The 19,525-nt window shown below is 39.2% G+C and overlaps 1 protein-coding gene across 17 annotated transcripts in view; it reads left to right on the top strand.

Annotated features, from left to right (window-relative positions):
• The window catches only part of MAP4K4 (mitogen-activated protein kinase kinase kinase kinase 4), a 186,737-nt gene extending 172,291 nt beyond the window's left edge, over nt 1-14,446 (top strand). For 13 of the 17 annotated variants that reach the window (XM_034658964.1, XM_034658961.1, XM_034658960.1 and 10 more), the window contains 6 exons: nt 2,980-3,114; nt 5,517-5,617; nt 7,167-7,340; nt 7,877-8,036; nt 8,805-8,944; nt 10,863-14,446. In XM_034658964.1, the coding sequence (XP_034514855.1) occupies nt 2,980-3,114; nt 5,517-5,617; nt 7,167-7,340; nt 7,877-8,036; nt 8,805-8,944; nt 10,863-10,946 (794 nt within the window). In that variant the 3' untranslated portion in view covers nt 10,947-14,446. The remainder of the gene's footprint in view (nt 1-2,979; nt 3,115-5,516; nt 5,618-7,166; nt 7,341-7,876; nt 8,037-8,804; nt 8,945-10,862) is intronic. The other 4 variants (XM_034658971.1, XM_034658967.1, XM_034658963.1 and 1 more) reach the window with 1 other exon arrangement.
• The last annotated feature ends 5,079 nt before the right edge of the window (nt 14,447-19,525 follow it).

Raw genomic sequence — 19,525 nt, 5'->3', positions numbered from 1 at the left:
AAGATGTAGCCAGCCTGTCTTCTGAAGTGGCTGTATCATTTTGAGTTCCTACAGGCCACAAATGAAGATTCCCTTTTGCTCCACATCCACATTAGCATTTGGTGTTGGTGGTATTTTGGATTAATGTAGTAGTGTGTCATTATTGTTTTAATTTTTAATTCCCTGATGACATGGTGTTTGCCTCCTATCTATGTCATCTTTAGTGAGGTATCTGTTAAAGGTCTTTGGTCTATTTTATAATTGGGTCGTTTGTTTTGCAAATATTTTTTTCCCCGATTTGTGTCTTGTCTATCCATTCTCTCATTAGTGTCTTCTGCAGAACAAAAGTTTTTTATTTTAATTAGGTCTAACTTACCAGTTTTTTTCTTTCAGGGATCATGCTTTTGGTGTTGTATCTAAAAAGTCATTGCCAAATCCAAGGAGACTATACCTGGATTTTCTCCTATGTTATCTTCTAGAAGCTTTATGGCTTTGCATTTCATATTTTGGTCTATGATCCATTTTGAGGTGATCTTTCTGAAAGGTTCAAAGTCTATAAATTCATTTTTCTTGTTTGTGGATGTCCAGTTGGTCTAGCAATGATTGTGAAAAGACCGTCCTTTTTCCATTGAATTGCCGTGTTCCTTTGTCAAAGATTAGTTCATTATATTTGTGTGGGTCTATTTCTGGGCTCCCTGTTTTGTTCCATTGATCTGTTTTTCCTTTTGCTAATACCATATTGTCTTGATTACTGTAGCTTTATAGTAAACCTTGAAGTCACATAGTATCAGTCCTCCAAAGCTGCTGCTTTTCAATATTGTGTTGGCTGTTCTGGCTCTTTTGCCTTTACATATGAACTTTAGGGTCAGTTTATCAGTATGCATTAAAAAATTTGGTAGGATTTTGATTGGGATTACATTGATTCTCTAGATGAGTAGAACTGATATTATAGCTATATTGAGTTTTATCCATGACCATTGACTATATCTCCATCTGTTTTGATCTCCTCTAATTTCTTTTTTTAGATTTACAGGTATATCCTTTTTTGTTTTCAGTGCTTTTTTTTTTTTTTTAAGATTTATTTATTTTTTAGGGAGAGAGTGGAGAGGGGGAGGGGGAGAGAGAGAATCTAAAGCAAACTCTCTGCTGAGGGTAGAACCTGATGCCGGGCTCGATCTCACAGCCTTGAGATCATGACCTAAGCCGAAATCAAGAGTAAGACGCTTGATCTACTGAGCCACTCAGGCCACCCCTTTTTTAGTGCTTCTGTAGATGATGCTGTGTTTTTAACTTCAAATTTCCAACTGCTTATTGCAAGTATGTAGCAATTAACTTTTATATATGAACCTTGTAACTTGCAACCTTACTATAATCATTTTATTAGAGGATTTTCTTTTTTAAACCAGTTCTTTGATATTTTCTACTTACATAATCCTGTATTTCTTCCTTCCCAGTTTGTATACCTTTTATTTCCTTTGTCGTATTGCATTAGCTAAGACATCTACTTTGATGTTTAGGAGTGGTAAGTGGAGATACCCTTTCCTTGTTCCTAAAGAGGAAGTATCTAGTTTCTCACCTTTAAGTATGGTATTATCCATAAGTTTTTTGTACATGTTCTTTATCAAATTTGAAGCAGTTCCCTTCTATTCTTATTTGCTGTGAGTTTTTGATCATGAAATGGATGTCGGGTTTTGTCAAATATTTTTTCTGCATCTATTGATACAATCATAAGATTTTTCTTCTTAAGCTTGTCATCATGTGTAGTTTCTTTTCAACATCATTTTGTTGTTGTTGTTCATAGAGCTATTTTATTCCACTTCATTTCTGTGTATGACTATACCGCAATTTATTCATTCTACTGTTGATAGATGTTTGTGTTTGCTGTTTACAGCTCTTAGGAACAATGCTGCTCTGAACATTCTTGTTTGTATTTGGGGTCTCACACACACACATTTATATTAGAGAAATTACTGGATCATAGGTAGGGTGTGCGTATATCCTACTTCACTAGATAATGTCAGACTTCTCAAAGTGGTCCTAACAGTTTATAACGCTCGTTTCTGAGTTTCTAGTTGCTCTGCACCTTCCCTACTGTCAGTACTATTGTTGGTTTTGTCAGTACTGCTGTTCTTTTTAATTCTAGACACCCTGATATAGATGTATGAAATTATATGTCATTATGGTTTTAATATGCATTCACTAATTAACTACTGAGAGCAAGTACCTTTTTTAGGTATCTGTGAGGTAACTTCTTTTACCTATTGTAATCAGCTGCCCACTTTTTCTATTAGGTTCTCTCTCTTCTAAGTGATCTATAGATTGTGAGTCCTCTTTCAGCTCTGTAAGTTGCACACATCTCCAGTTTATGGCTTGCATTTTGCTGGATTTGAGTCCCTACCTTGGGTGATTTATTTAATCTAATTGAGAAGTAATAGCTACTCCAGAGAGTTTTGAGAATCAGAGGACATTACACATGTGAAAGCACCTTGTAAGTTCTATTGCTTGTATTGCCGTGCAGATGTTTGTATTACTTTGTAGTTTATGAGTACTGTCTGTTTACATAAGTGTGAGTTCTTTATTCTTCTAAAAACTTTTCTTTTGGGGTGCCTGGGTGGCTCAGTCGGTTAAGCATCCGACTCAATTTCAGCTCAGTTCACTATCTCAGGGTCGTGAGATCAAGTCCTGCATCAGGATCTGCGCCGGACATGGAGCCTGCTTAGGATTCTCCTCTCCTTCTGCCCCTCCGCTCTTGTCCTCTCTCTCTCTCTCAAATAAATACATGAAATCTTTCCTTCTAACTCAGGTGTATAATTAATAATAATTCTATAGGAGTTTCAGAGTCCATCTGAATAGCTTAAATTGAAGTTCTAGTAAAACTCATAGAGATGGTTCCCTCAGAAGGATATTTATTGTTCATCGATGTTTCTTTGGCTACTATTGTTATTAATGATGATATCTACTTTGAACATGTATGTAAAATATTTATATTTGTTTTGCTAGGCAAAAAGGATAAGTTACGTGTCTACTATTTGTCCTGGTTAAGAAATAAAATACTTCATAATGATCCGGAAGTTGAGAAGAAGCAGGGATGGACAACTGTGGGAGATTTGGAAGGATGTGTACACTATAAAGTTGGTAAGTTCCAGGAGGGTCATGAGGGTATTGTTTTACAAGGTTTAATTAGTGTTGTTTCTGATCCCCCTAGCTCATTTCTGCAATTTTGTTTCAAAGCATCTTCTAATCCTGAAGTGTCATCTAGACTCACAGCGCACCTTTTAGCATAACACCGTTCATTCCTGCTGCTCACTCTGTCATCTGTCCCTCTCATCCTCACAGTTCATTTTGTAAGCGAGGCTTTTCACCCTTTCTCTTTGACGGTCCACGTTGTTCTCTGCAAGCTATGGCCACAGGACCATCTCTAAGGAAACATTGCCAAAGGAAAGCGAGCCAGTTTGGATTCTTGCTTTGCGCTCCAGGCCTATTCTCCATTTAGAGGACTTTGGATCCTTGGCAGTCACTGATTAAAAGTTTGAGAGTTTGACCAAAGAGCTATGGCTTGTCGTTTTGAATGAAGTGCACTGTGCAGAGCTACTGTGCTCTTAACTACTAAATGAATCAGGCTGTCCAGCCAGTGTTTCATAGCAGCTGTCTTGTGGTGGCTTGCATGCTGTCTTTCTTATGAAATAAGAGCTCACAAGAATAAAACTAAAACAAATTTTTTATGTATGAAAAAAATCAAAATACTGGTACTAATGTTGGAAATAAAGGGGAAATAATGGAGCTTAGCCAAATTAAACTTTTATGGGAGAGGTGATATATTGTAATAGAATTTGAAATGGGAATTTGAGAAAAGCAACAAATGGTCTCTATATACCTATGACTGATTAACGTAAGGGTCCTGTTATATATTATATAGTTTCTGCTAATACGTTTTATTTTTTCTTTGTTATAAAGTATATGCTGTAGGGAGTTCCTCTGCTTCCAAGAATATTGCAGTCCTTAAGATTTTCTTATTTATGTAATCTGTCTACAACTCTAGGCTCATTGATTAATAATGACTGCAGGAGCCACCCCAATATTGGAATGATTCTGTGTTACTAGAAAGTAGTACTATCTCCTTGATTAAATTTTGGGATTAGGATTCTGTGTTGTGTTTATGTGAAAGAATTGTTGAGGTGTAACTAGAATCATTTAAGTCTAAATTTAATGAAACCAGTCAAAACGGGAAATGTACATGAATAGATTATCCTGCAAAGGGAGCTAGAGGCAAATGTGTTAAATGGTGCTGGGCTTTTCATTGGAACAAAACAGCAGTCCTCAGGCCTGTCATTCTTACAGAATGAATCAAAACGTTTTCTTAGATAAGAGTGTGCAATACCATTCATTTATTATCTTTATACTTTTAGGAAATTATGTTCCGTTTATCAAGACCTGTGCTGTACAGTATAGTTGCCATCAAGAACAGGGGCTATTTAAATGCATATTTAAATTAGTTAACATGAAATAAACTTTAAAATGTAGTTCCTCGGTGGCACTACTACATTCCAGGTGCCCGATGGCCACATACAACTAGTGGCTATCATATTAACAGTACACACATGTAAAACCTTTTGATCATTGCAGAAAATTTTATTAAACAGCACTGGTTTGGACAACCTCTTGTAATCCTTTATGTCTTAATATTAATGTCAGTGATTTATTTGAATAGTAACGGTATATGGAATTTAACAAGAAGAGTTATCAAGTTAACAAGTCATCTTTCATGTACAAAGAATGAGGTAGTACTGTGACATTGGATAGCTTATAAAGAAGCTGGTAGAGCTACCCCTCAGAGCATCTGGGGTTGGTTTGTTTGTTTACAGTGCTGTAACCACATTTTTTATTTACTTTTTAATTTAAATTTTATTATTTAACATATAGTGCAGTTTGAGTTTCTGGAGTAGAAGTAGTGATTCATCACTTACACACAACCCACAGAGAGCGTCTGTTTTTGAGCAGAGTTGCCTGGCTGCAGGAGAACCAAAACAGCTATGTAAAGAAGGCATTTTCAACTATATTTCCTTTACTACGCTCTTTTTGTATGGAACTTTAGGTAGAATTCAAGTAGTCACTACCTCTATAGATCAGAAAGTGGTTCAAAGTGATACTTAACTGATAAATCATACTATTATCCTTTTGAAGTAATACTGAGCCCTTAAGACTTCAGACTGGTATGGCTGGCATTGTCCTTGATTATTAAATACTTGCAGGCTAAGAAGATTAAGAACATTAGTGAAAGTACTCACTGATAATAACCAGAGTATTGGAGTTGAGTCCCATACATCATCAAGAAAGATGGGAACAGCCTGAATCATACATAAAAAGTATTGGAAAAGGAAACTCTGAGGAGGTTTGATCGCTCAGTATTTTCCTCCCGTTGGTCTGAATGACTCAATAGAAGGCATATTTGTAAAGTTTGCAAAAGACAACTAACAGAATTTGGAGTTCTATGTTGATTCTGACTTGTACTTCTCTTGTCTTATGTTTGTTGTTTTCAGTAAAATACGAAAGAATCAAATTTCTGGTAATTGCTTTGAAGAGTTCTGTGGAGGTCTATGCGTGGGCACCCAAGCCATATCACAAATTTATGGCCTTTAAGGTAATAGCATCAAGTAGCATCAGCCATGAATGTGTGACCAGGAGCCAGGGGATAAGTTTAAAACCTCTAAACAGTTAAAACTGGTCATTTAAAAATTATGTAATAACACAATGTATAACTTCATCATAAGGAAGACCATTTCCAGTGTAATAAGCCTCACTGCCTGCTTTCTCAGTCCTCAGAGTATGAGAAGGAGAAAGCTAAATATTTGGTAGAGACTTTGATATGTCAATGTAATAAAAGAAAGGACAGAATAACACCTTCTCTATTTAAAAAAGTAGACTGTGACCTGCTTCCTGAAGTCATGCATGTGTATAAAGATTTAGATATATTTTGATAACAAAAAGTGTCCAACAGTAGGCAGCTTGAACGTATATCTATTCAATAGAATGCTTACTAAAAATTACAGAAATTCTTAATGACACAAGAAATATGTATATCATGCATTAAATAGAGAAAGTAAGTTAAAAACATGAATAATACATCATTTTTGCCTAAAGGAAAAACTGTAGAAAAATCTTAACAGTTTTCTCTGTGAGTATTTTTTAGTATTTTTTATAATTCTGGAGCTTACATTAGATACAAACTTAATGAAATTCTTAATTAAAATGATATCACTGTGACATTGGATATTATAAATAACTTAATAACCTCATTTCTAATATTAGACACAAAACCTTAAGCATAGCTCCTGGGACTGTTTTAGTGCATATCAAGAAATTAAGAATTTTTCATCCAAAATCATTCTATTTACTTATTTTTTAGTAGTTTTTGATACATTTTATTTAATAATGGATAAGCTTCAAGTATTTGGAAAATTGACATATTTAAATTGCTTATTGCTTGATTCCCCAATAAAGCAGGATAAATGGGCTTACCGTATTTGCTTAAAAAATATATCCACATATTATTGACTAAAAGTAATCGGTTGTAAAATAACAGTTATCTTCTGAGATCTGGTCTTAATATCCTTTATGTGCCAGGTGTACTCTCCAAGCTGCTTTTATAAATATATTAAGTCTGTCTTGTGAGTTGTAGGTATTGATACTAATGAAGAACTGGGGTCTCCCAGTACATTATAGGTCGTCCAGTACAGCTTTTCATCACTGTATCACTCTAGTCGAGAAATGAAAGTAGAAGTCTGTATGATGACCTTACTAGAAGTTCTCAGTATGTGACTCCTACAACTCCTCCTCTTTCTCCATTGTCTGCATTTGAATAGTTGAATAGTATACTACAGAAAGTCCTGATTATTTCACTTTAGATGTATTTGTCACCAGGGCAAACAACAGAGTGGAATTCTTGGGCCAACTCAGGGGAATTTGCAACATGACTTCTGGAAGAATTGTCTTCCAGATGCTGATTGACAGACAAAAGCAGAATAAATTTAAAAAGACTTATTTTCTACAGTATTTTTGCTTATGGTTGTTGCCAGAGTGGCTCAGTAATTGAATAACGGAGTACCTTGGATTTGGCTTCTCTAGTTTGATCTGTCAGAAGTAAGTTCTACTCTGTCTTAACGGCTTCTCTCTTGGTTACTTCTCTGTAGTCATTTGGAGAATTAGTACATAAGCCATTGCTGGTGGATCTCACTGTGGAGGAGGGCCAGAGGTTAAAAGTGATCTACGGATCCTGTGCTGGATTCCATGCTGTAGATGTGGATTCAGGATCCGTCTATGACATTTATCTACCAACACACGTAAGAAAGAACCCACACTCTATGGTTGGTTGACTGGCTTCATTTTGTTTTGACTTTTTTCTTTACTCTGCTTAATGAACTAACACAAGCAGGGATTCCTTGCTTCCCCTTGGTATGGGGGTGAGTATTTAAAAGATGTGCCATTTTCAATAGCTGCATGCTCTGAGACAAGTGGGAATCCATTCTCCCGGCTCTGTGAGGCCCTCCTGAAAAACTCTTAGCCCTGGCTTTGACTAACATGGGATGGATTTGGGGCAGTTGCTGGCAGGCCAGAACATCCCTGGGTTGGGAATGGTTTGGGGAACAAAATTTCTTAATGGAGTCCACAATCTAGATATGTTCCAGGGGCCTCAGAAATGTGAACTAGTACAGTATCTGACCTGTAAAATATGGTCTTTGGGATATATGTTGCATGGGTTTTCCAAAGTTTTATTCAATTTCTGTATTTATTCACCAAGAATATTAACCAGTGCATTCACTAAGACAGTCTTTTTGAGCACTTTTGCAGGGATAGAACTAACCACGAACATACTTCCCTATACTTTGTTCCTCTTCTCTAGATCCAGTGTAGCATCAAACCCCATGCAATCATCATCCTCCCCAACACAGATGGCATGGAGCTTCTGGTGTGCTATGAAGATGAAGGGGTTTATGTGAATACCTATGGAAGAATCACCAAAGATGTGGTTCTGCAGTGGGGAGAGATGCCAACATCTGTAGGTAGGTATCACTCAGAGGAAGAGGTAACATTTGTAAAAGTGGAGCCTTCTGTAAAACTGCATGTATTTATCACACCAGTTTTACGTGTTGTTTAGAACTCCTGGTCATTTAGCAGAATGGTTGAGGCGGGGATAAACAGAATGGTTGGCGATACCTCAATGTTGCAAAGTAAGATTGTAGACCGTGGGACTGGTCATCGTCTATTTTAAAATAAAATCCAAGTAATTATTGAACGCTTTTTAAAACTCTTGTCATTTAATCCTTAAGACATCCAAGGAATAGGACAGATGTTGTTGACTGATTTGTGGAAAGTCAGGTGAGACAGAAAAAGGGTAAGGGATTGTTCTTTCGAATAGCAGAGCTACAACTAAAAACACAGGCTCTTGATCTTCCGGTGTGCACTCAAGAGTAAAGGGGCAGAAGGGCTGACACCTGAAATTTTCAGTTTATATTCCCGACCTCTTCTGGTTTTATTGCAACTAGTTACTATCTCTCTTCATCATTTCTTCAAACTGCCTTCTTTATGATTGGTTTCAGAAAAATATGAGCACAAAACTCTGTATCCAGTGGGTCGTTGCTCACAATAAGCATGAACCATCTCAGGAATTCAAATTACCACTTCCCAGGATAAACTTAAGGTTACCAAGGCAAAGTTCCTTAAAAACAAAAATCCTTGATGCTAGGCATTCAGGTGTGTTTGTATTATACGAGCAGCTTCTTTTCATGGCTGTTTCCTTAACAATTACATGTTTTTCCCCTCTCAAAAAGCATATATTCGATCCAATCAGACGATGGGCTGGGGAGAAAAGGCCATAGAGATCCGATCTGTGGAAACTGGTCACTTGGATGGTGTGTTTATGCACAAAAGGGCTCAAAGACTAAAATTCTTATGTGAACGCAACGACAAGGTAATGGTTTCCTTAGAACTTCTTTTTAGCTGCTACTAGCTTTAGTAATGGTTTATTTTCTATGGAGTTTGGTTAAGCCTTTTTTTTGGGTTTTGACAAATTCTGAAATAAATTAATCAAGCAGTGTTTTAGTAGTGACTTTTTAGACCTGTTTATGGGGGATGGGTATATTTTATTTTGTATTTGCTTATAAAAGGGCACGAGAGATACTTATCTCTGCCAAAATCATTATATGTTGGTTTGTTTGTGGTGGTGGTTTTTTTTTTTTAAAGATTTTATTTATTTATTCGACAGAGATAGAGACAGCCAGCGAGAGAAGGAACACAAGCAGGGGGAGTGGGAGAGGAAGAAGCAGGCTCAGCGGAGGAGCCTGATGTGGGGCTTGATCCCATAATGCCCGGATCATGCCCTGACGCTTAACCGCTGTGCCACTCAGGCGCCCCCCTGTGGTGGTGGTTTTTAACCCCATTAGGTGATCTGTGTGAGCTGTGTTTGGGCTTAGGGACAGGGAAGGTTAAAGCTGCCAATTTAAATGATTTGGATTCTTTTGTGATTGGAAGGATCCCCCTTGCAAATTTGGGTAGGTAAAAGTGTCCTCTCCCCTGATATGCATCAGAAAGATACCATGTGTCTGCTTCTGAATAGTAAAATAATTTTATAGTTTGCATGTCAGAAATACCTAACTGCATAAATCATTTTATGCAGAAGGATGAGCACCTCCTGCAGCTGAGACCCCAAGGCTTCAAAGCCCCATTTAAAACCTTTGTTTTTCAAAACTGGACACATCCTTGTCTCCTCCAAGGTCTACTTTCTCTCTGGAAGCCCCTTCCTAAGCCAGCCTTGGAGTGAAGCAGCTGGATGGCCTAGGGTGTTGACCCATCCCACCTGCTTTGAGAAGGACCTCCTGGTGGGCCTGGCCTTTACCAAGCCCAACTTTCTTTCTCATCCATGCGCCTGGGCGGAAAGCCTCTGACCACCTGAGGCAGCCTATTGCAACCTTAGGAATTTGCCTCTTAAGAACGTTTCCACTTCTTGCTTCACATTAAAATATATTAAATATCCTAGCCACCGGCCCATTGATCAACTGCTCAGATTAAATTTAAAAATTCAGCTTGACAAAGGAGCTATAGATCTGTCCATGGCAGCTGGTCCTCCTGCCTAACTACCTGCTCACTAAGTAAGCTGAATCACCACCAGCCCACTTTGCTGCAATCCTATAGCTCATTTACTAATGGAGTTCACATTTTTTCTAATAGCATCTCCTGAAATGTTTACCTTGAAACCCCATACAACCTCTGACCCAATCCAGGATTTTGCCAGCTTTATCCTTAATATTTTCCTGAGTATATTTAATGTAGCCATAATATTCTTTGAACTTTGGGCATTTAGATATTTTTATTATTTATAATGTTACATCCCTTAAAGCTTATTAATAAAAGGCCCAGAAGTAAATTGTCATAATTTGACTATAGAGTCCTGTGAATAACGAATACATTTTAGCTTGGTTTTTTAAAAGAGAAAAAGCAGGTTGCTGAGGAGTCCTCTCCATTGCTCATTGTGTTTTCCAGACACATTTATCTTTTAGATGTTATTAGCAGTGGAGGTAAAAAGAAATCGCTTAATTTCAGAAATATCAATTTTTTTCTTTTGAATTCTCACAATATGGCAGTGTTAGCCTTCTTAGTTGTAATAAAAATTGCATACAGAGATGGTGACTACTTATGTATGATAAATTGATATCATCTCAGATTTTCTTTTGGAAAGGGCCTTTGGGCTTTTAAGCTTCCTGCATTTGGAAGTGTCGTGGTGTCAGTGGCTCTAGGTTATCTGCCTGGGACCGTAGGAAGCATTGCTGTCAAGGACTGGGTTGTGTTTTCATGGTAAATCTCTCCCTCTCTTTTTCTTTTGCTTTTTGCAGGTCTTCTTTGCCTCTGTTCGGTCTGGTGGCAGCAGTCAGGTTTATTTCATGACCTTAGGCAGGACTTCTCTTCTGAGCTGGTAGAAGCAGTGCGATGAGGCTTGCTGCCCCCAGAGTCTTCAAGATCCTGAGAACTTGGAATTCCTTGCAACTGGAGCTCTGAGCGCACCAGTGTAGTCCAGGACCTCTGTGTGTGCAGACACCACGTGTGGGGTTTTTTGTTTTGTTTTGTTTCGTTTGTTTCCTTTCTGCACATCTTACCAGTTTATCCCCCTTCTCTTTTCCCTACTCAAAAATAAATCAAGGCTGCAATGCAGCTGGTGCTGTTCACATTCTACCATCAGGTGCTATAAGTGTTTGGGATCGAGCATCAGATCAGAAAGCAAACGCCTTTCCTTCAGCTCCAGAATTCCTTGTCTCTGAGTGACTCTGTCTTATGGGTATTGAAGGTGGAGACTATGAACATGCCATTGGTTTTGTTGGGTGGGCACACGGAGGTGTAAAATGATGGTCTAACGAGCAGTTTGCTGAAGCAGAGAGCAGATTTAATATAGTAACATTAACAGTGTATTTAATTGACATTTCTTTTTGTAATGTGACAATATGTGGTCAAAGGAGAAGGTGCAGGTTTAAGAAGTTAATATTTATAAAATGTGAAAGACACAGTTACTAGGATAACTTTTGTGGGTGGGGCTTGGGAGGCAGGGTGGGGTGGGTTAAGGGGGTCCCATTTTGTTTATTTGGATTTTTTTTTTTTTTTTGGGGGGGCTTGGCCAAAAACCCATTTTTCTGTGTACCAGGTTTTGCCTAAAATCATGTGCAGATCGTTCTTTTAAAAAAAAAAAAAAAGGAAAAAGAAAATGTGTGCATTTGTATAATGGCCAGAACTTTGTTATGTGACAGTATTAGCACTGCCTCAGTTAAAGGTTTAATTTTTGTTTAAACCTAGAAATGCGACAACAGTTTTACCACAGTCTGCACTTGCAGAGGAAAAGAAATTTTTCAACCATATGTTTATTTTTTTTGCCTACCTCATTGTTTGTAATGCATTAAGAGGTGGTTTAGTTTCTATGTTTTTTGGAGGAAAACATTAATGTTTAATTTAATCTTAATACCAAAACTATCAGATTGAAGTTTGACTGTTAATTTTGTCACAGGTCTCAGTAGGCACAAGAGAAATTGTCCCTGAAGACGGGAAATAGCCATCTGGCTTCATCATGCTGACAGGTGCAATCTGTTCTCTAAGTTCAGAGAGCAGAATGCTTGTTTGCACCAGATGCACCGTTAGTGGCCGATGCGCCGCTATGGCCTACAGTATAAGAGGCCTCTTGTTTTCAATTCGGGGTTTGGTAGCAGACGGGTGGTCATATTAGAATAGTCACACAAACTGTTCAATGTTGGAGGAACCTTTTCTTGGGGTGGGGGAGGGGTGGTGTTTCCCTTTTCTAAAAATGCAATGCACTAAAACTATTTTAAGAATGTAGTTAATACTGCTTATTCATAAGATGGCATCTTCCTGTGTTTTAGGTGTAATATCAAAGCCCCTGCTTTTCTCCCCTCACTTGCTCTCTTGTTCTCTCTCTGTTTTTTAAACCAATTTTACTTTATGAATATGTTCATGACATTTGTAATAAATGTCTTGGGTAATAATTTGTTTTATGGCTTCATGGTCACTCAATTCCTCTGAGACTGCTAATCTCTTGGTACAGGAGCAATGCTCAGTGTCCTGGCTCCACCAGTTTACTTTCCTCTTACTGAGTTTTGGGTGGGAATATTGCATGATGGTGGCTTTAAACTTTGTTTACCAAACAGAATTTGGTGTTTCCTAGGCTTAATCCTCCTTTGTGGTTAAGTTTCTTTTACAACATGAAAAAGGAGGTTTTTCCTCCCGAAAAGATAACAGTCATCTGCACCTATCTGTCAAGGCTTTGCCCAGCATTCTCTTCCTATTTGGCATCCACTTTGACCCCTCTCATTCTCTTCCTCCTGGTTCAGCATCTTTGCCAAAGGCTGTCCTGGAATTACAATAGCCTAGCGAGAAATAGATATTCTCGCAGATGCAGAAACAGCACAGATGTTCCTACCCACAAAGACAAGATAAGCTGAGAAAGCCTTGCCCTCTTTTGAAAAGGACAAGGCATTGGAAAAGGTTTTTCCATTTCTAAGACTTTGGAGTGATGCTAATGTCCAAAGCAGAAAGGACTAGTTCTTTTCTACTAATTTGTAATTATCATAGAGAAGATTGAAGAGTTAATCCCACTTATGGAAGGGACTTTTGAGATGGGCCAGAGGCCATCACCGCAGGACTTCAGTCAAAATCAAATTACTGCTGGTGATTTCCTGCATGTTTTTGCTTTTTGAGTAAGATGAAATGTGCTGCTGTGAGCATGTGTGCATGCCAAGAGGAGAAAGAACTGGATGGCTGGGATGATTGTAGCCTCTCCCATGACTTCACGGAGAGGTAAAGTTGAGCAATGTCTGAAAAAAAAAATTAAACTTCTGATACCAATAAGGAAGAGAGAGAAAAGACTGAGGCATCACGGTCTTCTTATACAGACTTGAAGCTCAGTGTCTGTAAGCCAAGGAGGGTGACCAGATAAGACAAATGGCTTTTCTTTGGAATTACTGAGTAGTTAGAACTTGACAAAAACTGGATTTCCTTTCCAAGGTGATGGGGCTGAGCTCAAGCCAGAATGAGCCTGTCCTGCTCATGCAGCAGCAGGCAGCCTCGCGGCAGCAGTCTTACAGTGTTTGCATGGAATGTGATCACATCCATTTCTGGGCTTAAGTCACCCGAGGTCAGACAGCCATTTGTCTGTGGGGGCCGGGTGCCTGGTGTGTGCTTTCCTTGCCTTCCTGGCCTCAGCACCTCGTAAACCAGATGGTGTTGAGGCAGCTTCATGCAGCTGCCCAGTTAGGTTTTTCCATAAAAGATTACGAGCAGGTGAAATGTCATTCTTCTAGAGAAGGGCTGGTTTGGTTTTTTTTCTTTATTCTCCTTTAACAGGGTAGTGACTTCACAAAAGTGCCAAAATGGCAAAATTACAAAAGAAAACAGTATTATGATACCATTAAATATGGAACATTGAACTATTTATATTTAGCACTGCTCTTCAAAACAAAATACAAATACATCTGTAGGTGTAGTCAAAGCTTTAATAAGTAATACCTTTCTGTATTTAAATCAGAGTAACTCAGTATTGAGTGCAGTGTTTTTTTTCCTCATGCACGTTATGTTGAAGAAAATGTTTACAAAAATGGTTTTGTTACACTAATGTGCATCGTATATTTATGGTTTATTTTTAAAGTGATTTTTTATTTTATTTAGGTTTTCATCTTAGTTGTCCATTTATAGTGATACATAATCCCTAATTTTGCCAATTATAAGTTTGCTAAACAGTAATACAATGACAGACTGCATTAAATTTACTAATCCTAGAGCTACAAAGCAGACTGGTGGCAAGTACATGGCCTCCCCCACAACACCCCAGTGCTAACTTGTCTTCTGTGTATTATAAAATTACTGTTGGCCCCTCCCCCCTTTTTTCCTTAAATAAAATAAAAATGACACGTATGTTATGTGGCATGAGTTTCAAATGTACTCTGATCCTTCAGAATGTTTCCTTCCCATAAGAATCCATATTTTATGCATACCTCCATCCCCAGCACCACCCCTGGCTAGAGAGGGTGGCTCTCGATATCCTGCCGTCTCCTGTAACAGGGATGTTCAAAGTGAGCTCTTGATCACCATGTTCTTGAAGCCAAGAATGGGTAAAGCTGATCCTGAAGGAAGATACAAGGTTTTATTTTTGCAAGTTTGAATTGAATCAAAAAGTAAAATAGCATGATTTTCTGTATCTAATAGGACAATTGAAGTAGCCCTTTCTCAAATTGGCACCATAAATACTATCTTAAGCCTAGTAATTGGAAGGCCTTTGTGGCCAAGCCCGTAGCGTGTGCCCCATTGATTTCCCCCAGAGACCTGACAGACATGATCCCCATTGGATGGATGTGGGGCCACATCACCATGATGGACTACTTGGCCAAGCCTCCAGGGTTGCAGAGGGTGACCATACACATTATCATAAATCAAATGTTAATAACCAGCTCCTTTGTTCTTCATATTAGAAACATGTTATTTCTCTAAGGTGAAAATAAAATTGTAAATATGTAGGCCACCAAATGAGTATGTTTTTTCTTTTCCTACTTGATGTTTGTTGCAGCTGGTGGATGATTAGGAATAAAAATCTGGTGGAGGGCTAGTTTTCTCGGGACCATCATTCATCCCTCCTGTACTTACTTCATCCTCCACTGCTGTAGCTCTCACTTAAGCCAGCAACCAGGATGAAATCAGCCCCTATAACTGATACCAGCTTAATGTTTTGACATCACATTAAGGGTTCAGTGAAATTGCTACCTTCTCTGCCATCTCTGACTTCAACAACAACAGATGCCTGTGTTTCACTTGCTGAGACAGTGTACCCTTGAACAACATGGGGGCTGGGGTCACCAGCCCCTCCCTGCCATCCAAACTCTTGAGTATAACTTTTGACTCCCCCAAACTTAACTGTCAATAGCCTACTGTTGATTGATCCAAAGCCTTACCAATAATAGAAACAACCCTATTTTATATATTTATATACTGTATTCTTAAAGTAGGCTAGAGAAAAGAAAGGAAGAAACTGCATTTGCGGTCATATACTGTAAAAAATCCACATGTAAGTGGATCCACACAGTTCAAACCTGTGTTCAAGGGTCAACTGTAGTTAGTAAAACTGAAAAAAGGAAAGAAAGAAAACAGGGAATTAAAAGTTGGAAAAAGTAGTTACTACGTTTTCTTATGGGAGAATTAACAGGTTCAATTATAGGTTCTCATACCTGGTCTACTTCTTTCATCTTAAGGGTTAATCATATATCCAGGTTTCAAAATCTTTGTGAAGCTGTCCCGTCTCTGCCTCTCCCTTGCTTAACTTCTCTATGCTTACAGTCAATAATCTCTCCTGGTCCATAATAACTGGACATGGTATTGTTTTGCTTACTCTTAGTTTCTGTCTGAATACAGAGCTTGCGTACGAGCTAAGGTTGGCTCTCAGGGTTGAATCCTAACTTCTCTGCTCCTCCAAAACTGCCAGACATGTTGTGGGCTGTGAACAGGCCCTCAGAAATTCCTGGTGATTTGCTTCAGTTGCATGAAATTAAAACCCTGATGTTAGTCTGAGGAAACCAGCGCTCCCATGCCCTGTGGGACTTGTGAGGAAGTGCACTGGTGTAGACAGGTCCCAGGAAGGGTGTGGAGTTCTACCTTATTGGGCGCAAGGCCACCCAGTGCTACAACAGGCCATAAAACTCACCAGTCCCTGCTGCTGCAGGTTGGCTTGCTATAATAACAGGACACTTGATTCCTAGGTCCTATCTCCTAGTTTGTTTATTAGAAATTTGAATTGGATGGGCCAGCTCAAAATGCCCCCTGGAAGTTTTGTGGAAGGATGTTGAGTTTGAGTAAGGCAGTTCTGCCCCTTCCTTAAATTTGTTTGGATGTCAGACATAACTGCAAACGTTGGAAACCAATATTGTACAACTTTTTCACAATAAATGATATTAAATAATGCCTTGATTATTTTTAACAGCTTTCCTGAGCTATAGTTCACATAACCGTACAGTTCAGTGGCTATTAGCCTATTCAGACTTGTGCATACACACTACCACGACTTATTCTTAAACGTTTTTGTTATCTTTGGTATTATCTCCTTGTCACCCCACCTCCTCATCCCCCTAAAGTTTTAGATAATCACTAATCTACTTTTCCAATATGGATTTGCCTCTTGGGTCATTTCATATAAATGAAATCCTACAATGTATGGTTTTTGTGACCAGCTTCTTTGATTTAGCAGAATGTTCTAGATTCATTCTTGTTGTAGCATGTGTCAGTACTTCCTTTCTTTTTATTAGCATCCTTGGTTTTTCACTTTTGTCACTGGTGCCTGCCTTCAGCTTTAAAACCAAACACCTACCTCACTGATAGCCAACCATGTTCCAGCCTCAAATAAAAACTGCAGAGTTAACCATCCACCCCACAGGGGAAGAGCTGACAAGGGGCTTCAGAAATGGATTCCTGCTAACATGTGTTTTCAGTTTGAGCTCTTAGAAACGTAGTGATTCCCTCCCCCGACCACCAACCCGAAGAGATCTTGATACTAAACATCAGGCCCATCACAGGACAGGTACAGGTCAGTCAAGGTTTGGAATGGTGGATTGCTTGGGAAGCACTCCTACCTGGCCACAGAGAGTAGTCCTCCAACCTCCAATAAGGTTGGGACTGGTTAGTGTTCTGCTGGTGTCCGAGGCCTGGATCAGGGTACTCAGCTTGTCCCTCTAACTTTCGTGTGCTCACCCACAGGGAGGGACACAAAAGCTGGTCTTGCTGAGCCAGATCCCTTTTTTGTGCTGGGAGAATACTTAAAAACTCATATTTTGAAAGGGTCTTGTCCTGTTGGCAGCTCTTTTGTATCTTACTGGCATCAGTACGTTTCCTTGGTATTGCTTCCCGGGAGGCCTTCTAATTGTCCTTAACTTTCCCTTGCAGTGAACATCGTTGAGTAAGCGTGGACACTAGTAACTTCTGGGAACTTGGTGGCATTTTGGTCAAACTAACAAGTTGAGCAACCACTGGGTGCTGAGCAGTCTTGAGGTATGGCACTCTTTGGGGAAATGGAGGGGAGTTGTCTAAAGGGCCAACTTTGAAAATGGTGCCTAGTGTATTCTAGATGTTGAAGCAGGGCCTTTAGTAATGGTGCATATGAAAAAGATTTGCACTTAATAGCTGAAAAAAAATTGCAGTGTGGCTGCTAAAAGGGCTGGTGTGAGTTTGGACTGTATGGCTAAAACTGAAGTGCAAGATGATGCCCCCATTGTGGTTAGGTCACATTTGGTTCGATAATGCTTGTCATGGGATCTGGACCAATTGCAGCCTTGGCTTGAGAGAGACCTGGCTGGGAAGGGCTCCATGAAGTTCTCATAAAGATTGGTTTAAAGAAAAGGTAGATGATATTCTCCAAAAATAATTGGGAGAAGTAATTATAGAAACATCTAAAGATTGTTCAATTAATCCATTCTAGTTTTTGGCTAACAACAACGACAGTAAATATTTTGTGTGTATTCACTATGCACCAGGCATGTTCTAAGGACTTTTTATATATATCCTCTTAACCTGTAGAAGAAAAGATTCAAGGTACCCACTTGTTGATTTAAATTTATTTGGAGAGATAACAAATGCAGGATAGGTTGTTCTGCAAGGTGCCAACTGATAGAAGCTGGAAAGGTGGGTTGAACTGTAGAGAGAATTTGTCTTCACCATGAAAGGCACAATCACAATTGTCCAGAAGAATGAAATGGGCGTCTTGGATGCCTGGCCAGGCCCGTGACCTTGAGGCTGTGTTTGTTGGGATGTGGAGAAGGCCTCTTGAGGTGTTTTGGGATTAGATACATACAAGGCTGCTTAACAGTCCATGAGCCATTTGAGCTAGAACCCACGTACAAAATGGCTTTGGTACTCCTCGTAAACGTGAATGCATTTTTCGAACAAATAGATATTTAGGGAACAATCGTAAGAGTTCTCTGGTCTGCGGCAGAAATGGGATAGGCGATGGCATAGATGGGAACTTGCTCCAGGACACATTGATGTGTTCGCTGCCCCACAGAGCTTCCACTCTCCTGTGGAAGGCACACGATGTTTGAGCCCTCTTTCCCAGTAAGTGGCCACGATCCCAGTGAATGCTACAGCCATCACGTAGGACTCCTGCAGACTTTCCCACCTCAGGAAGTGGGCAGGCTCTGCTGAACCTGAGACCAGGCAGTGTTGTTCTGTGTGGTCCTGGAGGGCTTTCTGCATTGAGGCAACCCTCTAAGCTGCCAGGTCTGAGTCTGTCTCGGGTTTTCAACCTTACCTAAACAGTGGAATGCCAGTATATAAAGCAGGGAAAAGAGGTGTCACTTTTAAATTCAAGTTTATAACATCCTTCAAAGATGAAATAATGAAAACTGGTACTGCTTTGCTATGGGGATTTATGGATCATAGCTGTCAGTGTCTGTATCAGATTTCTTTTTCAGTTCTCTAATAAGGAGCTAATTCTGATGCCGGCAGGAGTATAATTGCCAGTTTTATTTATTTATTTATTTTTAAAGATTTTATTTATTTATTTGACAGAGATAGAGACAGCCAGCGAGAGAGGGAACACAAGCAGGGGAAGTGGGAGAGGAAGAAGCAGGCTCATAGCGGAGGAGCCTGATGTGGGGCTCGATCCCATAACGCCGGGATCACGCCCTGAGCCGAAGGCAGACACTCAACCGCTGTGCCACCCAGGCGCCCCATAATTGCCAGTTTTATTAAACAGCCTTGCAAGAAAACAACCTAAAAAGTATGAAGTCAACAATTTGGGGACACTTTTTAGTGATTCATGGGTAGCAGCATAAGATGTGCGTAAAAATAAGTTAACCTGGCAACACCAGCTATTGTTGTGTTGGTCTCTAGTAGAAGATACACACCTGATTGTGCATGTGTGTATACTTCTAATATATTTTATTTAACTCAGTATATCCCAAACACAATTTCAACATGTAATCAGTATTTTAAATAAAGGGATGGTTTACATTCTTTTTTTGTATTA

Source organism: Ailuropoda melanoleuca, chromosome 4, assembly GCF_002007445.2.
Source record: "Ailuropoda melanoleuca isolate Jingjing chromosome 4, ASM200744v2, whole genome shotgun sequence".
Taxonomy (NCBI): Eukaryota; Metazoa; Chordata; class Mammalia; order Carnivora; family Ursidae; genus Ailuropoda; species Ailuropoda melanoleuca.
This window is presented reverse-complemented; position numbering and strand designations above follow the sequence as displayed.